The 18345-nt window shown below is 45.3% G+C and overlaps 2 protein-coding genes across 7 annotated transcripts in view; one reads left to right on the top strand and one right to left on the bottom strand.

Annotated features, from left to right (window-relative positions):
- tns2a (tensin 2a) overlaps positions 1 to 10815 on the top strand; it is a 50713-nt gene extending 39898 nt beyond the window's left edge. For 5 of the 6 annotated variants that reach the window (XM_083974932.1, XM_083974931.1, XM_083974935.1 and 2 more), the window contains 13 exons: positions 210 to 275; positions 419 to 535; positions 1084 to 2661; positions 2901 to 3066; positions 3945 to 5092; positions 5592 to 5723; positions 5910 to 6005; positions 6136 to 6213; positions 6546 to 6623; positions 6863 to 7031; positions 7849 to 7917; positions 8226 to 8255; positions 8567 to 10815. In XM_083974932.1, coding sequence (XP_083831058.1) covers positions 210 to 275; positions 419 to 535; positions 1084 to 2661; positions 2901 to 3066; positions 3945 to 5092; positions 5592 to 5723; positions 5910 to 6005; positions 6136 to 6213; positions 6546 to 6623; positions 6863 to 7031; positions 7849 to 7917; positions 8226 to 8255; positions 8567 to 8708 — 3869 coding nt within the window. In that variant the 3' untranslated portion in view covers positions 8709 to 10815. The remainder of the gene's footprint in view (positions 1 to 209; positions 276 to 418; positions 536 to 1083; positions 2662 to 2900; positions 3067 to 3944; positions 5093 to 5591; positions 5724 to 5909; positions 6006 to 6135; positions 6214 to 6545; positions 6624 to 6862; positions 7032 to 7848; positions 7918 to 8225; positions 8256 to 8566) is intronic. The other variant, XM_083974933.1, reaches the window with a different exon arrangement.
- Positions 10816 to 11272: 457 nt separating this feature from the next.
- Positions 11273 to 17572, bottom strand: LOC310988301 (transmembrane protein 106C-like). Its single transcript, XM_083974848.1, has 8 exons — positions 17503 to 17572; positions 16884 to 17148; positions 16397 to 16460; positions 15718 to 15877; positions 14702 to 14842; positions 14093 to 14142; positions 13716 to 13769; positions 11273 to 12773 (listed from the first exon to the last, which is right to left on the bottom strand). The coding sequence occupies exons 2-8, from the start codon at positions 17095 to 17097 to the stop codon at positions 12638 to 12640; spliced, it is 819 nt and encodes a 272-aa protein (XP_083830974.1). The 5' UTR covers positions 17098 to 17148; positions 17503 to 17572; the 3' UTR covers positions 11273 to 12637.
- Between the last annotated feature and the right edge of the window lie 773 nt (positions 17573 to 18345).

The following is an 18345-nucleotide window of genomic DNA, read 5'->3' as shown; positions in this document are numbered from 1 at the left end:
TATATTAGAGCAGAAACACGTTTTGATTCCTTCCTGGGGTTTTGCCACATCACTGGAGCAATGTTATGCTTTCATAAACCTGGGACTCATGTGGAGATTCTATTTGTATTTATAGGCTGTGATGTAGATTTTATGATTTTATGAAAAAGTATTTATTATTATTATTCCCTTGATGTTTTGTTGAGCATTCTTCCCCCTCTTCTCCTCAGATGAACGTTTTCCATCCGATGCTACAGTTGAGTTTGTCTTCTCCTCTGGACCTGAGAAGATCAAAGGTTGGTTCACTCAGCTCCTTCATGCCAGTTCTAGATTGTAAATTTAGTTTATATTTGTCCAATAAGGAAAATACTAACCGACTGTAAATCTGAAATGGTTTTAAAGAAGGAAACAAATGCAGATTAAATGCATCTCTCCACAGGTCGTGAATACCAGAAGAACGACCCGGCCGTCACCGTCGACTACAACACTGCTGACCCGGTGGTTCGCTGGGATTCCTACGAGAACTTTAACCAGCGATACCAGGACAGTCTGGAGGGTAACACAGCTGTTTCCTTTGAATCCCATATCAGCTTGATCTTAAAGGTCAATTATAATTTAAAGAGAGATTCCCATGTGCTTTTTATAAAGTATCAAAACCTCAGTCCATAGAGAAATGTACACAGCTTGTATTGTATACTTGAAACAGAGCTTTAAAATCAGCCATAAGGTTGTTTTTTTTACTTTGTGATGACACAGCAAAGCATGATTTGATATATCTGAGTAAAGTAAGCTGTTATATCTTTATTAGGTCACTGAAAGGCTCAGAGGCTTCTCTCTTTTGATTGGCTGTTGGAGATGTAAAACTACACTGAGATGTTTTATGGTTCTTGAAACAAATATATCTTTCTATGGGTCAACACACGATAAAGTATGGCACGTTTAATAGAAAAGGTTTACAGTTATTACCCGAACCATTTGGAAAATCTCAAATATTTCCAAGTCTGACTTCATGTCAAGCAGAAATAAAAGGATAATAACAACTGAAGATAATATGTCTTTATGCATATCTAATGAGCTGATCTGGTTTCTTTTCCTTTGTTTTAGACATTGCCCACACCAGAGGTCCTGTAGATGGCAGTCTCTACGCTCAAATAAAGAAGCGCCGAGGGCCCGGCTCTGGTTCTCTGACCTCAACCAATGGGAGCAGTCCAGGTGTGGCCCTTTCTGAGGATAGGCCCGATCATCTCATCACTCAAGGCTCCGACTCCGGCCTCTCCGGCCATTCCATCCATTTGAACCAGCCATCCGTCCACTCCGACCGGCAGGACGAGCCCGTTCGTCCGCCGCCTCCGACCAGACAGGAAAGGGAGGAGCTGGAACGCCTCCTCGGAGGCATCGAGGGAAACCGAGACGGAGAGCGAGAGACCGCCATCCTGGACGACGGAGATTCCTTGCCCTCGGAGCGAACCGGGACGTTGAGACTCAGCCGCTCATGTTCCTGCCGGGACGGCTACCGGTCCCAGCGCTGCGCCGAGCCCGGCTGCGACCGCACCCTCCTCATGCCTAACGGCTACTGCCTCGATCGGGCTCCGGGCACCAACGGGCACCACGGGGCCACGCCCTCCGCCAGCCCTAACCCGGCCGCTCCTCCGTCACACATGGACCTGTGCCAGCACTACAGCCCCCACTCCCACCAGTCGCTGCCCCCTCCGGACCTGGTGTGGGACCGCCAGAGTGGCCCGCCGCACTACCTGCACCGCTCCTGCTCCGACGTTCCCTCCTCCCGACACATGTGCCCGTACCCGTCACCGGACCTCACCCCTCACCCTCACAACCCCCCACACCACCACCCCCTCCCTTCTCAGAGTCGCATCTGCTGTCGAGAGGACGACTACGGCCCCTACCACCACCCGCCTCCGCCCCACAGCCACCACCACGCCCACGCGCACCACTCCAAACCCTCCACCAGCCCGACCTACCACGACATAATGCTGATGGACGGCCTGCCGCCCCCGGGCTGCCCTTGCAGAGACTGCGCCATCAGAAGGGAAGACTCGGCGGCCTACCACGGCCTGAGGCTGGACCGAGGCGACAGTTTCCACTGGGACAGGGAGGCGGAGCTCCAGCAGAGGGAGGTGGGGCTCAGGAGAGCCAGAGAGACGGAGCTACCCCGAGGGTCGGAGCTCCACTGGGAGAGGGATCCCGGGCTCAGGCGAGGCCGAGAGCTGTCCCTCCACTGGGACCGAGACAGGGAGGCCGAGCTGCAGTGGGAGAGGGACAGAGAGGCTGAATACTGGCACAGGAGGGCCACCGTAGCCTACGCCCCTCAGGGTCACGATCTCCCGGCCTTCACATTCGACCCCCTACCGTCGGGTCACCCGGCTTATCCAGAGGCGTCGAGATCTCACGCTCACTCTCACCTGGACCTGAAGTACAGCAGCAGCAGCAGCGGCTACCAAACACCCCGGCAGGTGTGCCCCTACTCGCCGTACCAGCCCTCGCCATCCGAAAGCAGGGGCTACGCCTCCGGCTACCAGTCCGAGTCCACGTCCCCGCTGCCTCCCGCTTCCTCCATGACGGGGCCCTGCAGCCATAGCAACGGGCCAGCAGAACATAACCACAACCACCACCACCACCACCTCCCAGACTCGCAGCAGTCATACGGCTCTGACTCACACACTGGTGAGTCTCATTAAAACAGAGACGCTGAGAAATGTGTTTTCTAGTAACGGGAAACTCAAGTGGATAAATTGTCCATAATCAACAACAGTACCCACTGATACTTTGTGCGTAACTAGACAAATACCTCACACATTACTCACGTATTACCGCGTCTCGCCAGGCGCTGACCTCAGCTGATTCTGCGTTCATGGATGTTATTGATTGTAAAAGTAAAATCCATTGTTCCCTCCCTCTCGCAGATGGTCTTCGTAGTTCTGGTGAGAGCGTGGGCTGGAGGGATCACATCACCCACGGATCCTTCAAGAGAGTCAATAGAGACGGCCACGGCGCATGCTCCACGCCGTCTGACATGTCTGGACCGTCCACTCCCGTCCACACCAGCAGCCCCCTGCGCACACAGGAAAGGTATCCCACCTCCACTCCATCAGTAGACAAGGGTTTTGTCACCAAGAGCGCTCCTCTATGTCAGGTCCTGTCTGTGATTCCTTTCTAGTGTTTTAGTGTTGATCTATTAGAGTAGCGGTATCAAACTCATTTAGTTTAGGGGCCACATCCAGAGCAATTTGATCTCAAGTGATGCCGGACCAGTAAAATAATAGCATAATAACCTATAAATAATGAGAACTCTAAATATTCATGTTGTTTTAGTGCAAATGAACCTGTTTTACAAAACATGTTAATGAGCAACCGGAACGTTCTTGAGAAAAATACTGGCAATTTCAACAATATTATGCCTCCTCTGGCTTCTATGTGATTTTCACACTTGGCAACTTCATCCTGCTGGCCAGATTGGACCCTCTGGCGGGCCAGTTTTGGCCCACGGGCCGCATGTTTGGCATCCCTGTATTAGACTATATATTTATGGTTTTAACTTAAGAACCAATAATCATCTCAGTGATATATAAATAAGTGGTAGATGTTGTCATGTTACATGACAAATATAGCAGATTACAGGTAAACACTGGGAGAAACCAAATTTACAAGGCTGGATGGTGGGCCCTAGTGGGCGGGCCATACGGTCATGGCAGCTGCTTTGTTGTGACATCACAAAGTTACAGAGAGTTCCTGTCGGCTCGTTTCAAGACTCAGCTTCTGAAGGCTGTGTACATTTCTCTGGAGGGTTTTTGATGCTTTGACAGTATTGACATGGAACATAGACCTGATTTATGACCAAAAAGGACATGGGACATTATTTTAAAGACAGGTTCAGAGAGTAGGTTAGAGTAGAAATTGAGTTGGTTCTCTAGCTCTGTGACAGTAAGACTCTTATCTGGTCATTTCAGCCCCAGTCCAGGAGGGAGGGAGTACGAGATCCGAACCACGGACATCCTGAGCAGTGACTACGAGGCGCCACAGCCACAGGACAGACACTGTCGGGTCGACAACACCGTCCAGGAATCTTCAGAGAGCCAAAAGAGCAGCGCAGAGCCGTCGTCCACCAAGGACACACAGTCGCACACAACCACACCCGCACAAACAGATCCCCACAACCACTGCACTGCACCGACAGACCCGTCCCCTTCAACACCCTCAGCTACTTCCTTCGACTCCGTGATGCCCGCCACACCAAACCAGGGACACTGCCAGGCTCCCTCCTCCCCTGTACATGCTTCACCCGCACCAGAGACTCACCCCCAACCCGCCCCCCATCCCTCACAAGCTGCTGCTCTGCCGCCCGCTGTGACACAGGCCGTGTCCCAGCCTCAGAGCCAGACCCAGGCCGCAGGACCGATCGCACCGGAGGTCAACGGATCTTCTCCGACCAGGGTAGCCCCCCACCCCGAAGCCCCAAAACCCGTCGGCACCTCCAACGGCCAGGCTCCTGCATCTCCCACCGCAGCTCCGCCATCCTCCCCCCAGCCGGCACCCAGCAGCATGGAGGGCTCCCCCGTGTCCGACGTCCCGGTGCCCGGTTTCGCCACCCTGGGTAGAAGGTTGATGTTGGGTGGGTCCGACCCCCAGCACCCCAACAATGTTCAGCAGCACGGACCCCCGTATCACCACTTCCCAGCCACGGAGCACGGCGGCGCCGCTCAGGACACCAATAAGAGGCTGTGCTACTCCGCTCACACCCCTCAGCTTCACCCGTCCTCCTTCTCCAACTACTCCACCATCTCCATCCCCCTCCCCCACCCGCAACCCCCTCTGCCGGAGAAGCGCCACCCGCCCGTCCAGTCGGGTTCCCCCACTGAAGGGGCGGGAACTCTGAGGCCGGCCATGGGCCACGTGCCTCCCTCCACCACCACCAGCAGCGCCAGCCAGCATCAGCACCACGTCACATTCTCTCCCACCGTGGGGGAAATTGCCCCCCCTACAGGCCAGAGCGACGGAGTGGCCTCCATGGAGAACGAAAATGGGAACAGGGTTGGTGTGAAGTTTGTCCAGGACAGTTCGAGGTTCTGGTACAAGCCGGGCATCTCCAGAGAGCAAGGTCGGTGTGAAAGCTCTTAGATGTTGTTTATCTGTATCCGAAGATCACCAAAAGGTCCAATTCGTTCAAAGGTGTATCAGGGCCATCACAGGTAAAAAGAACATAGCTGGAAGTGAGGAGGGTGGAATTTCTGTTTAAATTTAAAAAATGTCATGTTAAAAGCACAAAACTAATGAGGAAAGTACTTATATATTCTCTGATGTTAAAGATAGTCTCAAATTTTGAAAAAAAAAAACACTAATTCAAAAAGGAAACGCATCTGCACTACTTTTCAGGTGGAATACTTCTTTTTTTTTAGCCCAGATTCACCAGATCATTATGGTGGCTGTGCCCTTGTAACATTGCGATTCTAAAGAACACAAACCCTGACCCCCTTTAGTTTTTTAAACCTACAATGGCTCTGATACACCGTCATAAATTTGCTACAATTTAATATTTAGTTCTATTGAGAATTTCAGAAAATAAAACTTCCTGTCATCTTGTTTGTGTTGGTCTGCAGCCATCGCAGCTCTCAAGGAGAGGGAACCAGGAACCTTCCTGATCAGGGACAGTAACTCGTTCCAGGGGGCCTACGGCTTGGCCCTGAAGGTGGCCACGCCCCCTGTCAACGTCAACAACCACAGCAGCAAAGGTAAAGCTGTTTTTGATTTGTTTACATCAATATCTCATTGCATCTTTGCTTCTTGTGTTCAGCAACAACATCACAGTGCAGCCATTCAAGGTATTTTATGTGGCATTTGACTCATTCAGCAGCTGCTTTGTCCTCGGTTCACAATGATGTTTGCAGTTTGTTGACAGTCGGTGTCTGTTGTTGCAGTGAGCGACCCTCTGGAGCAGCTGGTCCGACACTTCCTGATAGAAACAGGCCCCCGGGGAGTGAAGATTAAAGGATGTCAGAACGAGCCCTACTTTGGTCAGTTTTAGCTTTCACTGTTCATGGCTGTGATAAAATATCCATATTTCTCAGGACAGAGTTGTGTTTGTCAACATGTTGTTACTGTTTGGGAATGTAAGGAATTTGTGCTGTTATCTCTGATCCACAGGGAGTCTGTCAGCGTTGGTCTACCAGCACTCCATCACACCCATCTCTTTGCCCTGTGCTCTGAAGATCCCAGAAAAAGGTTGGTGCTGTCGAGTCTTTTGAAAGATTAATTTTTTCTTTTTGCTTAATTTGCCAATACATTTGTCAATGAATTATTTCTCTGTAACAGTTTCATTAAATCCAAAGTGACAAACGTATTTTTCCCAAATCCTCAAATATCTAATTTAAAGCCACACAAACAGTAGAAAATCTATAATGTTCACATTTTTTGTGTCCATCTACAAATTATTTGAGACTTTTGTTTGTATTTCTGTTAAAAGTAAAAAAAAAAAAAAAGAAAAAGAAAACACAAGTTGATTGATCACAGGAAGTGAAATCATGCGCTGACTTTCTTTGTGTCTGTGATGTCAGATCTGACTGGAGATGTGCAGGAGGTTCAACCAGTGAGTAACATCAGCACAGCTGCCGACCTGCTCAAACAAGGAGCAGGTGAGTTCACACACATCTCCTCACACACACTCATGTTTCTCTGTGACAGAGATGAAGTTTATTATTTTAACATTCAGCAGAAAAGATCAAGTCATTGAACACTAAGCCATACAACATGATCTACTACTTCCACAACTATTACCACTCATATAAATATCAGCCATTCATGTGCAGTGTGTTTAGGTGTGATTGTGTTGTCAGCTCATCAGTCACCCGGTTCACCTCTCTTCTTCCCTCAGCCTGTAACGTCCTCTACCTGAACTCTGTGGAAACAGAGTCTCTGACCGGCCCCCAGGCCATCGCCAAGGCAACGGACGCCACCCTGAGTCGCAGCCCACGTCCTGCCGCCACCGTCGTACAGTTCAAAGTGACGTCTCAGGGCATCACACTCACCGACAGCCAGCGCAGGTAAGTGGACACTTCCACATAGATTTTTTTTTTATTTTCAATTTTATTCTCCAGTTCAAACTATTTGTTCCTCGGCTCATATGATCATCTACTGACCTTATGATGGGACTAAAGAGCCAAAGATACAGCCAGTAGTGTGCATACTCAAATACTTTATTTCAGATGTGGAGGCAATTTGAATCTGACCTCTGGTGACCCTGAGAGGTCACTGACCCCAGTGATGCATTTTCCCTCTTTTTCACTTCTGTCTTTGCCAAATAATTTTCTGCTGTGACCAGATGGACTGCAGGATCCACTGTTTTCAGGTGTTAATGTAGCTACAGCTCATTTAAAAACATTGTCAATTTCTACTAGCCTAGCACATTAGCAAACCTTCTAGCCATCAGCTAACATGCTTTTTTGGTTCTGCACTGACTCATTACAAGAACCCATACAAACTTTTCAATGATTCCTCAAATTACTCTGTCACATATGACAAATATGTACCGCAGGCTCAACATTTTACTGTCTAACAAGAAAAAAAGCTTTTAATTGATTTTCACCATCAGTCCTAACAGTTCTGCATGGAACAAACCTGTAACAATGACAGAACTACAAACTGGATGAACACAGATGCTGATAGCGATCCGTCTGAGGATCAGATCAGATCAGATGATTGATGAGTCAAGCCCTACTCTGCCCTGTCCCAGAGGTCACATCTGAAAATAAACTTTCTGGTTTATAGAACCACTGGAGGAAGTTTCACATCCATCATGTGCTGCACTATTACCCAGTTGGCAGTGATTGACTGCTGTGTATGGGCTCTTTCTTCTTCTAGGGTTTTCTTCAGGAGACATTACCCAGTGAACAGCGTCACCTTCAGCAGCGTCGACCCAAAGGACAGGAGGTGAGACCTTAAAAGCCCCCGCGAGTCTTAACTCAACTAACCTCCAATCATTAGACACATCAGTCACCACTACACCCATAATCATCCACTGCACTCGCTGCTGCGAGCCCTTCGCATGAACCCGAATCTGTCTGTTGTTTGTGAGTACATTCGTTTGCCTGTGAATGTGTGCGCGTGTGCACGAGAGTCGGGTTCATTGTGTGTTATGCGTGCACGTTTGGCGGCAGCTGCAGCTGCATCAGCTTGTTTGGCAGCTCTGCCTGAGTGTGGATGTCTGAATGCGCTCTCTCTCTCCCTCTCTGCCATAGGTGGACTAACTTAGACAACACCACCACTAAGTAAGTTCTCTGTGTTTGCCGTCCCAGAAGGTGTGTGTGTGTTTGACCAGGGTGTGTAGTTTCAGCTGTTGTTAAAATTCAAGCCTCTGCATGGCATGAGGGTGTGTGTGTGTGAGCCTTGGCAACAATCATCCCAGCAACTATGATTCAATAAATGAAACCCAGTCCTACATGACCTCATATTAAACATCACTAATCCCCTCATTGACCCTGCTACAGAGAGACAGTACAACCTACTAACCTGGCACAGCCCACCTTTCACTTCCCATCAGGCTCAGTAACTCTTCTCACATCCTCTTCCCTGCTCTCAGGGTATTTGGTTTCGTAGCCAAGAAGCCGGGCAGCATGGCCGAGAACGTCTGCCACATGTTCGCCGAGCTGGACCCCGAGCAGCCCGCCGCCGCCATCGTCAACTTCATCAACAAGGTCATGTTGTCGCAGCAGCGCCGGTAGACGGCGAGGCAGGGGACGAAACGTTTGTCAATCAGTCGATGATGTGACGAAGATTTTCCTTTTGGTCGGGTGTAAATACGTTGAGAAAATCTTAGTCTATACTCCCCACTGGTGGTTTTCCATCTGTTAATGTGCCTCTCTGTCTGCTCCTACATTTACACCATAACAGCATATTTCAGTTGTCTAATACAGTGAGGTGCTGTTGGATGCAATAACGGTGTCCAGACAGAGCTGTGATGTAAAGTGTTACAACTCCTCCACTAGATGAGGAGGCTTCAGAGGAGACTTAAACATCTGTCCGGGGTCTGTCATGAAGACAGATGTGTTCTGGGTTGACTCAGGTCCTCTGGTATCATGAAGCTGGCTCACTCTGAACAGGCCAAACAGTCGTGCTCTTTCTGAAGTCATGAATAAATATCCACATCCATGACAGAAAAAAAGACGGATGGTGAGTAGGTTCAAAACTTTCAGATTGGCGTTGCAAATGTGAGAATGGTGATTTTTAGCTCAACATCTGCAGTCGGATGGATGTTTTTTGGGATCAGTTTATCTGCTTCAGGATTTAGCCCTTCTTTGCAGCAGAACATCCTTGGACCCGAGAGCTCGCCACACTGCAACTTAAAACATCTGCAGATACACAAATGTGCCCTGAATTCAGCAAAACATCAATTCGTCAACACATGCGCCGCTAAACTCACAACAAAACGTTTTTCCAGGGACACAAAAAAAAAATAGACGGACAGTGGGGGCGCATTTTTGGTCGATGCTTCTCGACTAGAAGTTGTGATGACGTAATAAGTTGGGTTTGTCACATCAGTGTCACCTGATTCCTATATTTTTGCAAACATGCACTGTTAGCTTCAGTCTGTAGCTGGGTCCGTTAATTTTTTTGTGTCCCTAGAAACCCTTGTGTTGTGTTGTGGGTTTTGCCTGTGATTGGCTCATACAGTATGAGTAGGGTTAACCAAGGGTGAGCCGAACCAGTTGACAGCCAGCCTCATGATACCTGGATCAGAGGAGAGCAGAGAGCCAGGCTGAGCTGAGCTTCCTGCTACAGTCCCCTGGTGAATGATGTTTAAAACAGCTTGTATCGTGTTACTGTGGCTGTGGTCCGGTCCAACATTGATGAAAGCAGCTTTAAGGATACAGAGCAGACCGTGTGGAGCCACTGAGGTGAGCCACGAGGGCAACAGAAGAACTGCGACGTTCAACATTTGTACCTTTAAAAACAGCAGGTGTTTATATTCTGTATTGTGACAAAATCCTGTATTTTTTTTTCTCCTTTGTGTTAAAAAGTGACCAAAGCCCTGATGATGTAATTTAGTTTCTATATCTAGAGATGTTCAGGTATTCAGATGTATGTACAGCATATTTACAACACAGAAACTTCACAGTGGAAATCACAGTCGACAATCAATGTTTTTTTTTTTTTTCACTCAAACACTTAATACATAGAGCGAGTGAGAGACAGGACTCCAATGCAAGTAAACATGAATGTGAGATTTTTTAACTTTTAACGAGAGTGTGTGCGAGGGAGTAGCGTGCGTGTGTGTTGGGGGTGTTTAGGTGAGTATGATGGGTGCAGGTAATGTTACGTCCAATTTTAAAAGAAACGCATGTGAAATGGGGAAAAAGCTTGAGAGAGGAGGGACGTACAGTGTTAAATCACACGAGTGCCTCACACCTTCTGACTAAGTCCAATATATAGAAAACATATTCACACACTGTATGTTATCATGGTAAACACACAGCAGCAGGACAGTGGCCTAAAGACAGATGTACTTAACCAAAGACAAAGCACTCTTGTATTAATAAGCTTTTTATCCAGCTATATTTTTGTACTTATTGCTTCTCGTATTTTTACTATGCATTTATTTAGTGTGTTGCCTTGTTTGGTAAAAACCTAGAAAAACACTACTTGTATTACAGCGATAATATATTGTGGTCTGTTTTCTTGTTGATCTCTGTATTATGTAGTAATATATTTTCACATGCAGCTATAGGACAGTGTATGAGACATAAAGGAAACGTCTGGTTTTTTTTTTTAAAGAATAATATGCTATTTTGTATGCAAAACAAATGAAGAATCGAATTAAACTGAAATGATGCGGTACCTCAAGTGCTGTGTGGTGATTTGGGGTTAATGGCTGAAACTAATTTTCATTTCTCTTATTGATTAAAGGGGGCTGTGCATTTTTTTTCTACATACATGCTACATTGTTTTCCTTCAGTCCTCTTAATTTGCTAATTATTTTCTCAACTAATCACTTGAAAAATATTTTTCCATTGCTAGCTAACTTATTTGTTTACAAAGTAAATCTCACTTTGAATATTTGTAATGTAGCATTAGCCAATACAGAGTCTCAGTGTCTGATGACATCACTCGCACCTTTTTATGTAAAAAATAACTTCAGTTTACAATGATGTTAAACAGAGAAAACATCAAACCTTGTATTTTTTGAAGCAGTAATCAGGACAGACTTGGCTTGAAAAATTACAAGAAAATACAATTGTACATTTTTCATTTTATTTGTACACAATTCCCTTTAATATCTTTTTAAGAACCAAGCAGACATATTTACATTTCTTTTAAAAACACTAGTTAAATCTTTCATTCATAAATTTACAAACAAATGTCCCTTTACCAAAATAATAACAGTCAAATGGTTATTGCTTTTAGTTGTGCTGTTCCCACTCTCACATCAACCTCTGACAGACTGTGCAGATACTGAGAACTTAATCATGTAAACTTTGAGTCCATCTCTGATCTAATGTGTGATGCATTTGGAGTTTAAAGAGCCACAGAGGTAAACTGTTAGTATCATATACAAAAGACTTTAACACTGTTAATGTTTACTCTCTGTAGCTGAACCAGGAGTGCAATCAATTAGTAACCTGGCAACTATGATTATGTCACATCATCACATGAGCCTGACCAGTGTGTTCAATCTATTCTGGTCTGAGAACAGTTTCCTCTAACACTTTGACCACTAACCCGAATCTAAAAATCAGTGTGCTTAGACTTGCTGGGATGACGTAGAAATAACTTAGCACTTCATTTAAAAACACACCTGATATATTAAATGTGTAAATTCCATTTTAAACTTAAGAAACAGTTAAATAACACAGCAAAACATATTTTTAACAATAGTAACAGTTTCCAAGGTGCAGAAACAGTCATTAAATGATCCCTCTCATTAGATCCACACAGAAACGACAGAGCCGCCGCTCCCTCTCTTCTCCTTTTGTTTAGTTTTTTTGTTTTGTTAAAGAAAAGTCAGCAGCCCTCATCAACACGGTGCCAAAAGTCATTCAAGCTCGGCCGTATGGAGCTCCTGATGCAGCAGCAGACACGGCCTGAGCTCTGCAGTGTTAATTCAAGCTTTGGAAAAAGTGACAGCGCTTCGCCGTCAGCTGGGAATGTTGACCGCTTCCTTTTAAAGAGAAGAGTTTTCTCTGACATTTGACCTGTTTCCACAACAGGGCCACAGAGCACAAGCTGGCAGTGACTCAGCAGGACATGTGACTCATTCTGTCAGCATGTTTCAAATAGCAAAACTGGTTTTTTAACTATAAAACTATGCATGGGGAGTTGAGGCGGTGAGGCCTGGGTGGCTGCTGGGACAGGGAACAGCCAATTCCAGAAAACACAGACACACTGAAGTGACTCTGACCCTGCAATTAAAATGTAACGGAGCTGGATTTTTACTTGGTGCTGCCAAAACAACCGCCACAACAAAACCACTCATCTGCCTGTTTCCCATGACAACAAAATGGCTGCCAGCTCTGACAACAGTCCCTTTCAACGCTTGTTTTCCAGGAAATAGCGTCGTCGTTCAGTGGCTGCAGTCGACAGCAAACTGAAGGTACCTGTTGTTTGAGCTGAGAGGACATCGCCTCCTCCCCTACGTCGTCCGGGGCGACTGCTCTCACAGCAGGGGGTTGGCCGGTGGGCGTCTCAGACCTGTCTGGTGGTATGTGGTGTTGGAGCCACAGTCGATGTAGCGATAGGCCTCCAGACTGTTCTGGGATGTTCGCACCATGTAGGAGGTTTTTACCGACGTCCTGAGAACAGAGGAGCAGACGGAGAAATCAAGACCCACACTGCTGCGCACAAGGCCGCCGGTCACAATACATGAGCTACAGGCACAATGCATGATGGGACCTCGGGCAGACTCTCTGATAATTAGGAAGGGGAAGAAAAGTTTCTAGTCATTTCCACTTTGTGAAATTATTAAGTCTAAACTACAGACCACAAAAAAGCGGGTTATGATAAAAATAACAAACACACTGTAATACAGAGGAAATGGTTTATGTGGTAGCACAGCTGTCAGTGTTACTTTGCACCACACACTGCGAAACACACAACACACTGCCTGTGTACTGTTGGCTGATGAGAAAAATGTTATGATGATGTAGCAGTGGAAAGTATATCCACACACACACACACACACACACACAGCACTGTGAAAGTGTTTGCAGAAGTGCTTTAACACATTTGTGAGTCATTTCCACTCCACATCACTTCAGAGGGAAATTCATAACTGTGCATGTTTAAAAAATCTTTCTCCACACAAGTTGTGCACTGAGCAGAAATAACATGAAAACTGTTGTAAGTGATCTGTGAGTCGAGTCATGAGGCTGTGGAAAATAACTGAAACTACAAATTATGATTCAAATCAAATAACTAATGATTCACAGTTAGTGTGTCCCAAATCGCATACTTAAGTGCATTCACAAGTAGACAAGTTTAACCAGTAAGTAATACAAGTACAACCACCTATACACACCAGCACGCCCACACCCGACAGAACTTTTACATGACTTGGACTGGCTGAACGTTAATTAGTAATGAGATATTGTTTCCATGTCCCATCAGAAACTTTACCTAAAGATCTAAAAGCATCTTACAGTCGTGTAATGATTAAAGTAAAAACATAATTGACAGAAGGAACAGGACAAAATGATGAGTGATAAGTTCAGAACAGAGGCAAATGAGTTACTTACTGCACAAATATGACAATGTTGTGGACCTTGATGCTGGGCATGGTGCAGAAAGCACTGGAATAGACACAAAGCAGACCATGTTTAGATTGATGCATGATGAATGCTGCTGTTGACTTCTGGGTAAGGTAAGTTTAAGTGGCACAATTGTTACTCCTCAGACTGGGGACAATTGCATGAATAGAAACTGACTAAAAGCGAGGAGTTGAGAAGACGTGAGCTTTTCAAAACGTAGGAAGGATCTAGTGAAGATGTCATATCAAGCTGCATTATGGGAAATTGAAGATTCACTTTTTTTTGTGAGGATGCATTCAAGCCAATGAGACATTGTGTGTCTGCATGACACTCAACAGCTCATCGGGGTCAAAATCAATACTTACTAGACGTAGGGTGCACTGCTGCCAATCTCCACACTGACTGTGTAGTTCACCTGCAGAAGTGACACAACAAAGTGTTGTTGGTTTGTGGAGAGGAGTAGGGAGCGACTTATTGACAGACAGATATCATATCAACAGCCAGACATTGGAATGAGACTATGTATACACAGCAGCAACAAATAGCCAGGTTACACAACTCAACTGCAACATTTTCTACATTGTTGTTCTTGTTCATAAAGAGAGTGAAACCAAGACACATCTTAGAACAAGATATCCAGTTGTGTCAGGAGGAATTTGTGTTTGTATTTGTCGACAGTACGAGGATGATAACATAAACCTACTGTTGGAAGTGTGTGACTGTGTGTGTTGCTCATGCACAACTTAAAGGTTTGTTCAGTTTGTGCAGGGAGAACCTCAAACACATCATGTAGCGGCCACACCTACAGGATTAGCTTTCAGATGCTGCTTTTGTTTGCATCTTGAACTCTGTACCAGGAAGCGCTGCAGTCACTGCTCATGATGTTCATTATACATAAATATTTACTGAGAGGACACGTGCTTCATTTTTTAAATATGTAAAACCTGCAGTGTGTGGGTGTCTGTTTTGCGTACCTGCCGCTCACTGAGGGGCAGGATGGTGGTGGCGTTGTCCAGCTGCTGGGTCCCTATCACCGTCTTCATGTAAAGGACCTGGCAGCTCACGCTCTGAACCAGCATGGAGAAGAAGTTTGGGTTGCTGATGTTCAGCGTGCTCTGAGAAAAACAGACAGAGACAGAAATTATAACTCGACATGCTTTTGTGACACACACACACACACATGCCACATTTGTTTAAAATGTAACTCTGTTTGGAGGAGGATGATATCGTCTCAAACAGGAAGTCTGAAAAACTCAACATGAAACAACTGTACAAAGCAGCAGCTGCAATTTCTCACCAAACAGCTCTTAAACACTTAAGTTTCCCAGGGGAAACACGTCATGTACTAATACTGTGATGTATTACATTAGATTGTTTAGCTTAGACTAAGAATACACCTCGGGAAATTCTCACACAGAGAGCAGAGCCCAACTAATACATCTCAAACTTGACTTAGGCTCTTTATTTAGAAACATTTTTCACATTCTGAAAAAAACTTCAAGCATTGCTCAAGATTAGGATGTTAATATCTCACCAGCACCAGCTTTAAGTTTGACTCTTACATCATTACTGCACAGTTAATAAAATATAGCAGCCAAAATAAAGTTAAAAACTAACAATTCACTAAATTTTCTATTAAACTAACTTGATAATTTTCTAGATTAACTGGTTGTGATTGAAGTGTCTGTCAGAATATGGTGAAAATGCCTTTTATAAAGAGTATATAGAGTTATAAAGAAAAGTATCAAAGCTTCATTTTTGTGATTCTGACTATTTCAACTAGACTGCAACGATTGCCTCATTATTAGAGATGTTTAAAATGTAGTCAACCAACAAGTCACTTCAGCTCCAGCTTGGATTTGAAAAACTAAACAATCTCACACCCTGAATTATTATGTCTTGAAGTTCACAGATCAAAAGTTCAGGGAGAGGTAATTAATTCACCCTGTGTACACGTTGTACTGTGCTGTCGGTGTGGGAGAAAACCTACCGTCATGTTCATCAGGACCTTCATATTGGAGTGGTCAAAGTGAACAGTCACCGAGCGTATCCCATCATCCACCACCACCACCGAGCGAGGGAAGAGGAAGAAGGCAACGAGTGAGGAGGCCAGGAGGCAGAGTATGATCGACAAGACCACGTAGAGCTTGCTGAAACAAAGAGAAAAGTGGCGTCGGTCAGAGAGCGTCCAAACGCCTGGATTACTCAAACCAAGTTTTGAATAACATGTAAACTCAATTTGACTTTGTGCACAACAGAAATAATTGTTTAGCGGGAAGTGCAGGCTTTTCAGCACAAAGAAAGCTGCCATACATACATACACAGATATACAGTCAAAGAAAAGACTTTGCGATGACTGCACCAGTCAGTCTAATCTTCATCAGGTCAGATCCAGGTCAGATGTACAAACTCTGTGTTAAAAACAATTACTACAATCTTTTGTCTTTCTTGAAAACAGCAATTAAAATTTAACAGCGCCAGTAGACAAACTCAATGAGCAGCAATAGCCTCAAACAAGCTCTTCCAGTGGCAGCTAAGTACATGTTAAAAATGTGGCATGCCTGTACTGGATTTGTACATTATGTAGATCAAGATTGTGTTCCTGCTGTTACCACATCTGGGAACAAATGTGTTTCTTGCCACTGTATCACTACAATATGGTTACTTACGTTCTCTGGGGCCGCAGCCTTTGGTCACTGTATGGGATCAATGCAACCAGTTCATTCACTTGACCTATCAGACAAGAGATAACATGTACAAAACATCATGATTAGTGGCCTCGGTGTGTTTTGTGACACAGAATAAGCTTCTAAAATTAAATGACAGTCAACATGCAGGCATTTCCTCTTAAATGGCAATGTATTAACCAATCAAGGTAAGATTTAATTTACCTAATAACTTTTTAGTCTGAAAAAACCCTTGTGTTCACTATACAGCATTGTGTACACTCTGTCCAACACTGGACAGTTCATTTGTGTATTTAAATGTGTTTTTTACCCTGATTCTGTTACAGCCATTGTCTCCAAGATGACACAACTAACGTTAACTTCATTCAGACAACAGGTCTGCCTCCTGCTTGGCAAAGTACCGTTAACTTAACATCTCAGCTGCTGCTGCTGCTGCTAAGTAACCTAACCTTCAACCGTTGCCACTCACCTGACGGTATCCGTCCGGTGCCTTGACACGTCGGACACGTTATGCTGTCCCTCCCGGTGAACTCCACGTACGGGAACTCGGCTATGTCCTCCCGTCTGCCGAGCCCGTCCAACGAGTCATTATCGGTGTCTTTGTCCTCTCCCCGCCGCCCAGAGCACTGCCTCTCCGGCAGAAGCGACAGGCTGCTGTCGCTCCGAGACAACCGCGTCCCCATGGCGGCTCGACTCGCCCGTGGATGGAAACAGCCACCGGAGCTTCCCACCGTCTGCAGGTGGGGGACCACCACCCAATTAGCCCGAAAACAAAAAAAAGGATGTGCAGTGCACTCTAACTCAGGAGCAACAGTTCTGCTGTGGTGTGTGTGACCAACGTGAACCAACAAAATGTGACTCGCATTAAATTAGCTGACACACACACACCGACTCGCATCAGAATAATTGTAACTCGGTGGAATTCAGACTTGTTCGGGCACGAGTGACTCTCGGAGCTAACGTAAACTCCGGTTTGTTGGCTAACTACTGTTAAACCGGTTAGCCGTTAGCTGGACCTTGCAGCCGTTATCTGTACAGCAGTATGTAACGTTAAATTAGTTTAGCTTCAGGACACAAACTTTACTCACCCTTTCGACAGCACGAGCCTAGGTTGCCATCACACAAGGTAGTATTTACACCTGCGGCTGCGCTCGTTTCCCGACGTGTGTGTCACTAGAAGTTTACGTTCCTGTTGTGCTGCCTTCACGTACCCTGGGAAACGCCGCCAATCAGAGATACAATCATCCAATACAATCATCCAACTTGACTCTTTGTGGCGCATTTCATATTTATGCAGGTTTGAGTGCGCTGCGGCGTGTTTTAGAAGTGATACGAACAAAACACAGTTCACCATAATGGTAGGTTGTATTTATTGTGAAGGCCTTGTAAAAGTTTGAACAGTTTTCTGCCTTTAATCGCTTACATTAAACACAATTTTCAATACACACAGCTTGGAACACTCTTTTCCGGGACATTGAAAGCAGCATTTGATGCTGGTAGTGGGTAGTGAGAATGATGCTGCCCTCTAGTGTTGTGGATGTAGACAACACGACTAAGAAAAACAACCAACATGAATACATTTATTGTTATTAAATCAATACGGGTTTGATTGTATTGATGGGAATCCACATCTTAAAACTTAGATCTGACATTTACATCTAATTAATTACGTCTTTCCATTTTCTGTCCAAATAGCAATGCACCAACATTCAAAGTCTGTCAGTCTGTCCTTTGAGCTTCCTCTTCAGTTCTGAATTCTCCCTCTGCAATATTTTATTCTGTGGAATATGAGAAAGAGGATACATGTGTCTTGTTAAGCACAGTACAAAACCTGCACTCATTATACACTACACATGTGCACACCATTTTTGCCTTTTACCAGACTTCCTACTGAAAATATTCTATTTAGCATCTTAATTTGGTTTAAAAAT

This window comes from Trachurus trachurus, assembly GCF_905171665.1.
Source record: "Trachurus trachurus genome assembly, chromosome: 7".
Taxonomy (NCBI): Eukaryota; Metazoa; Chordata; class Actinopteri; order Carangiformes; family Carangidae; genus Trachurus; species Trachurus trachurus.
The sequence above is the reverse complement of the archived record's forward strand: the minus strand, read 5'-3'. Positions and strand labels throughout refer to the sequence as shown.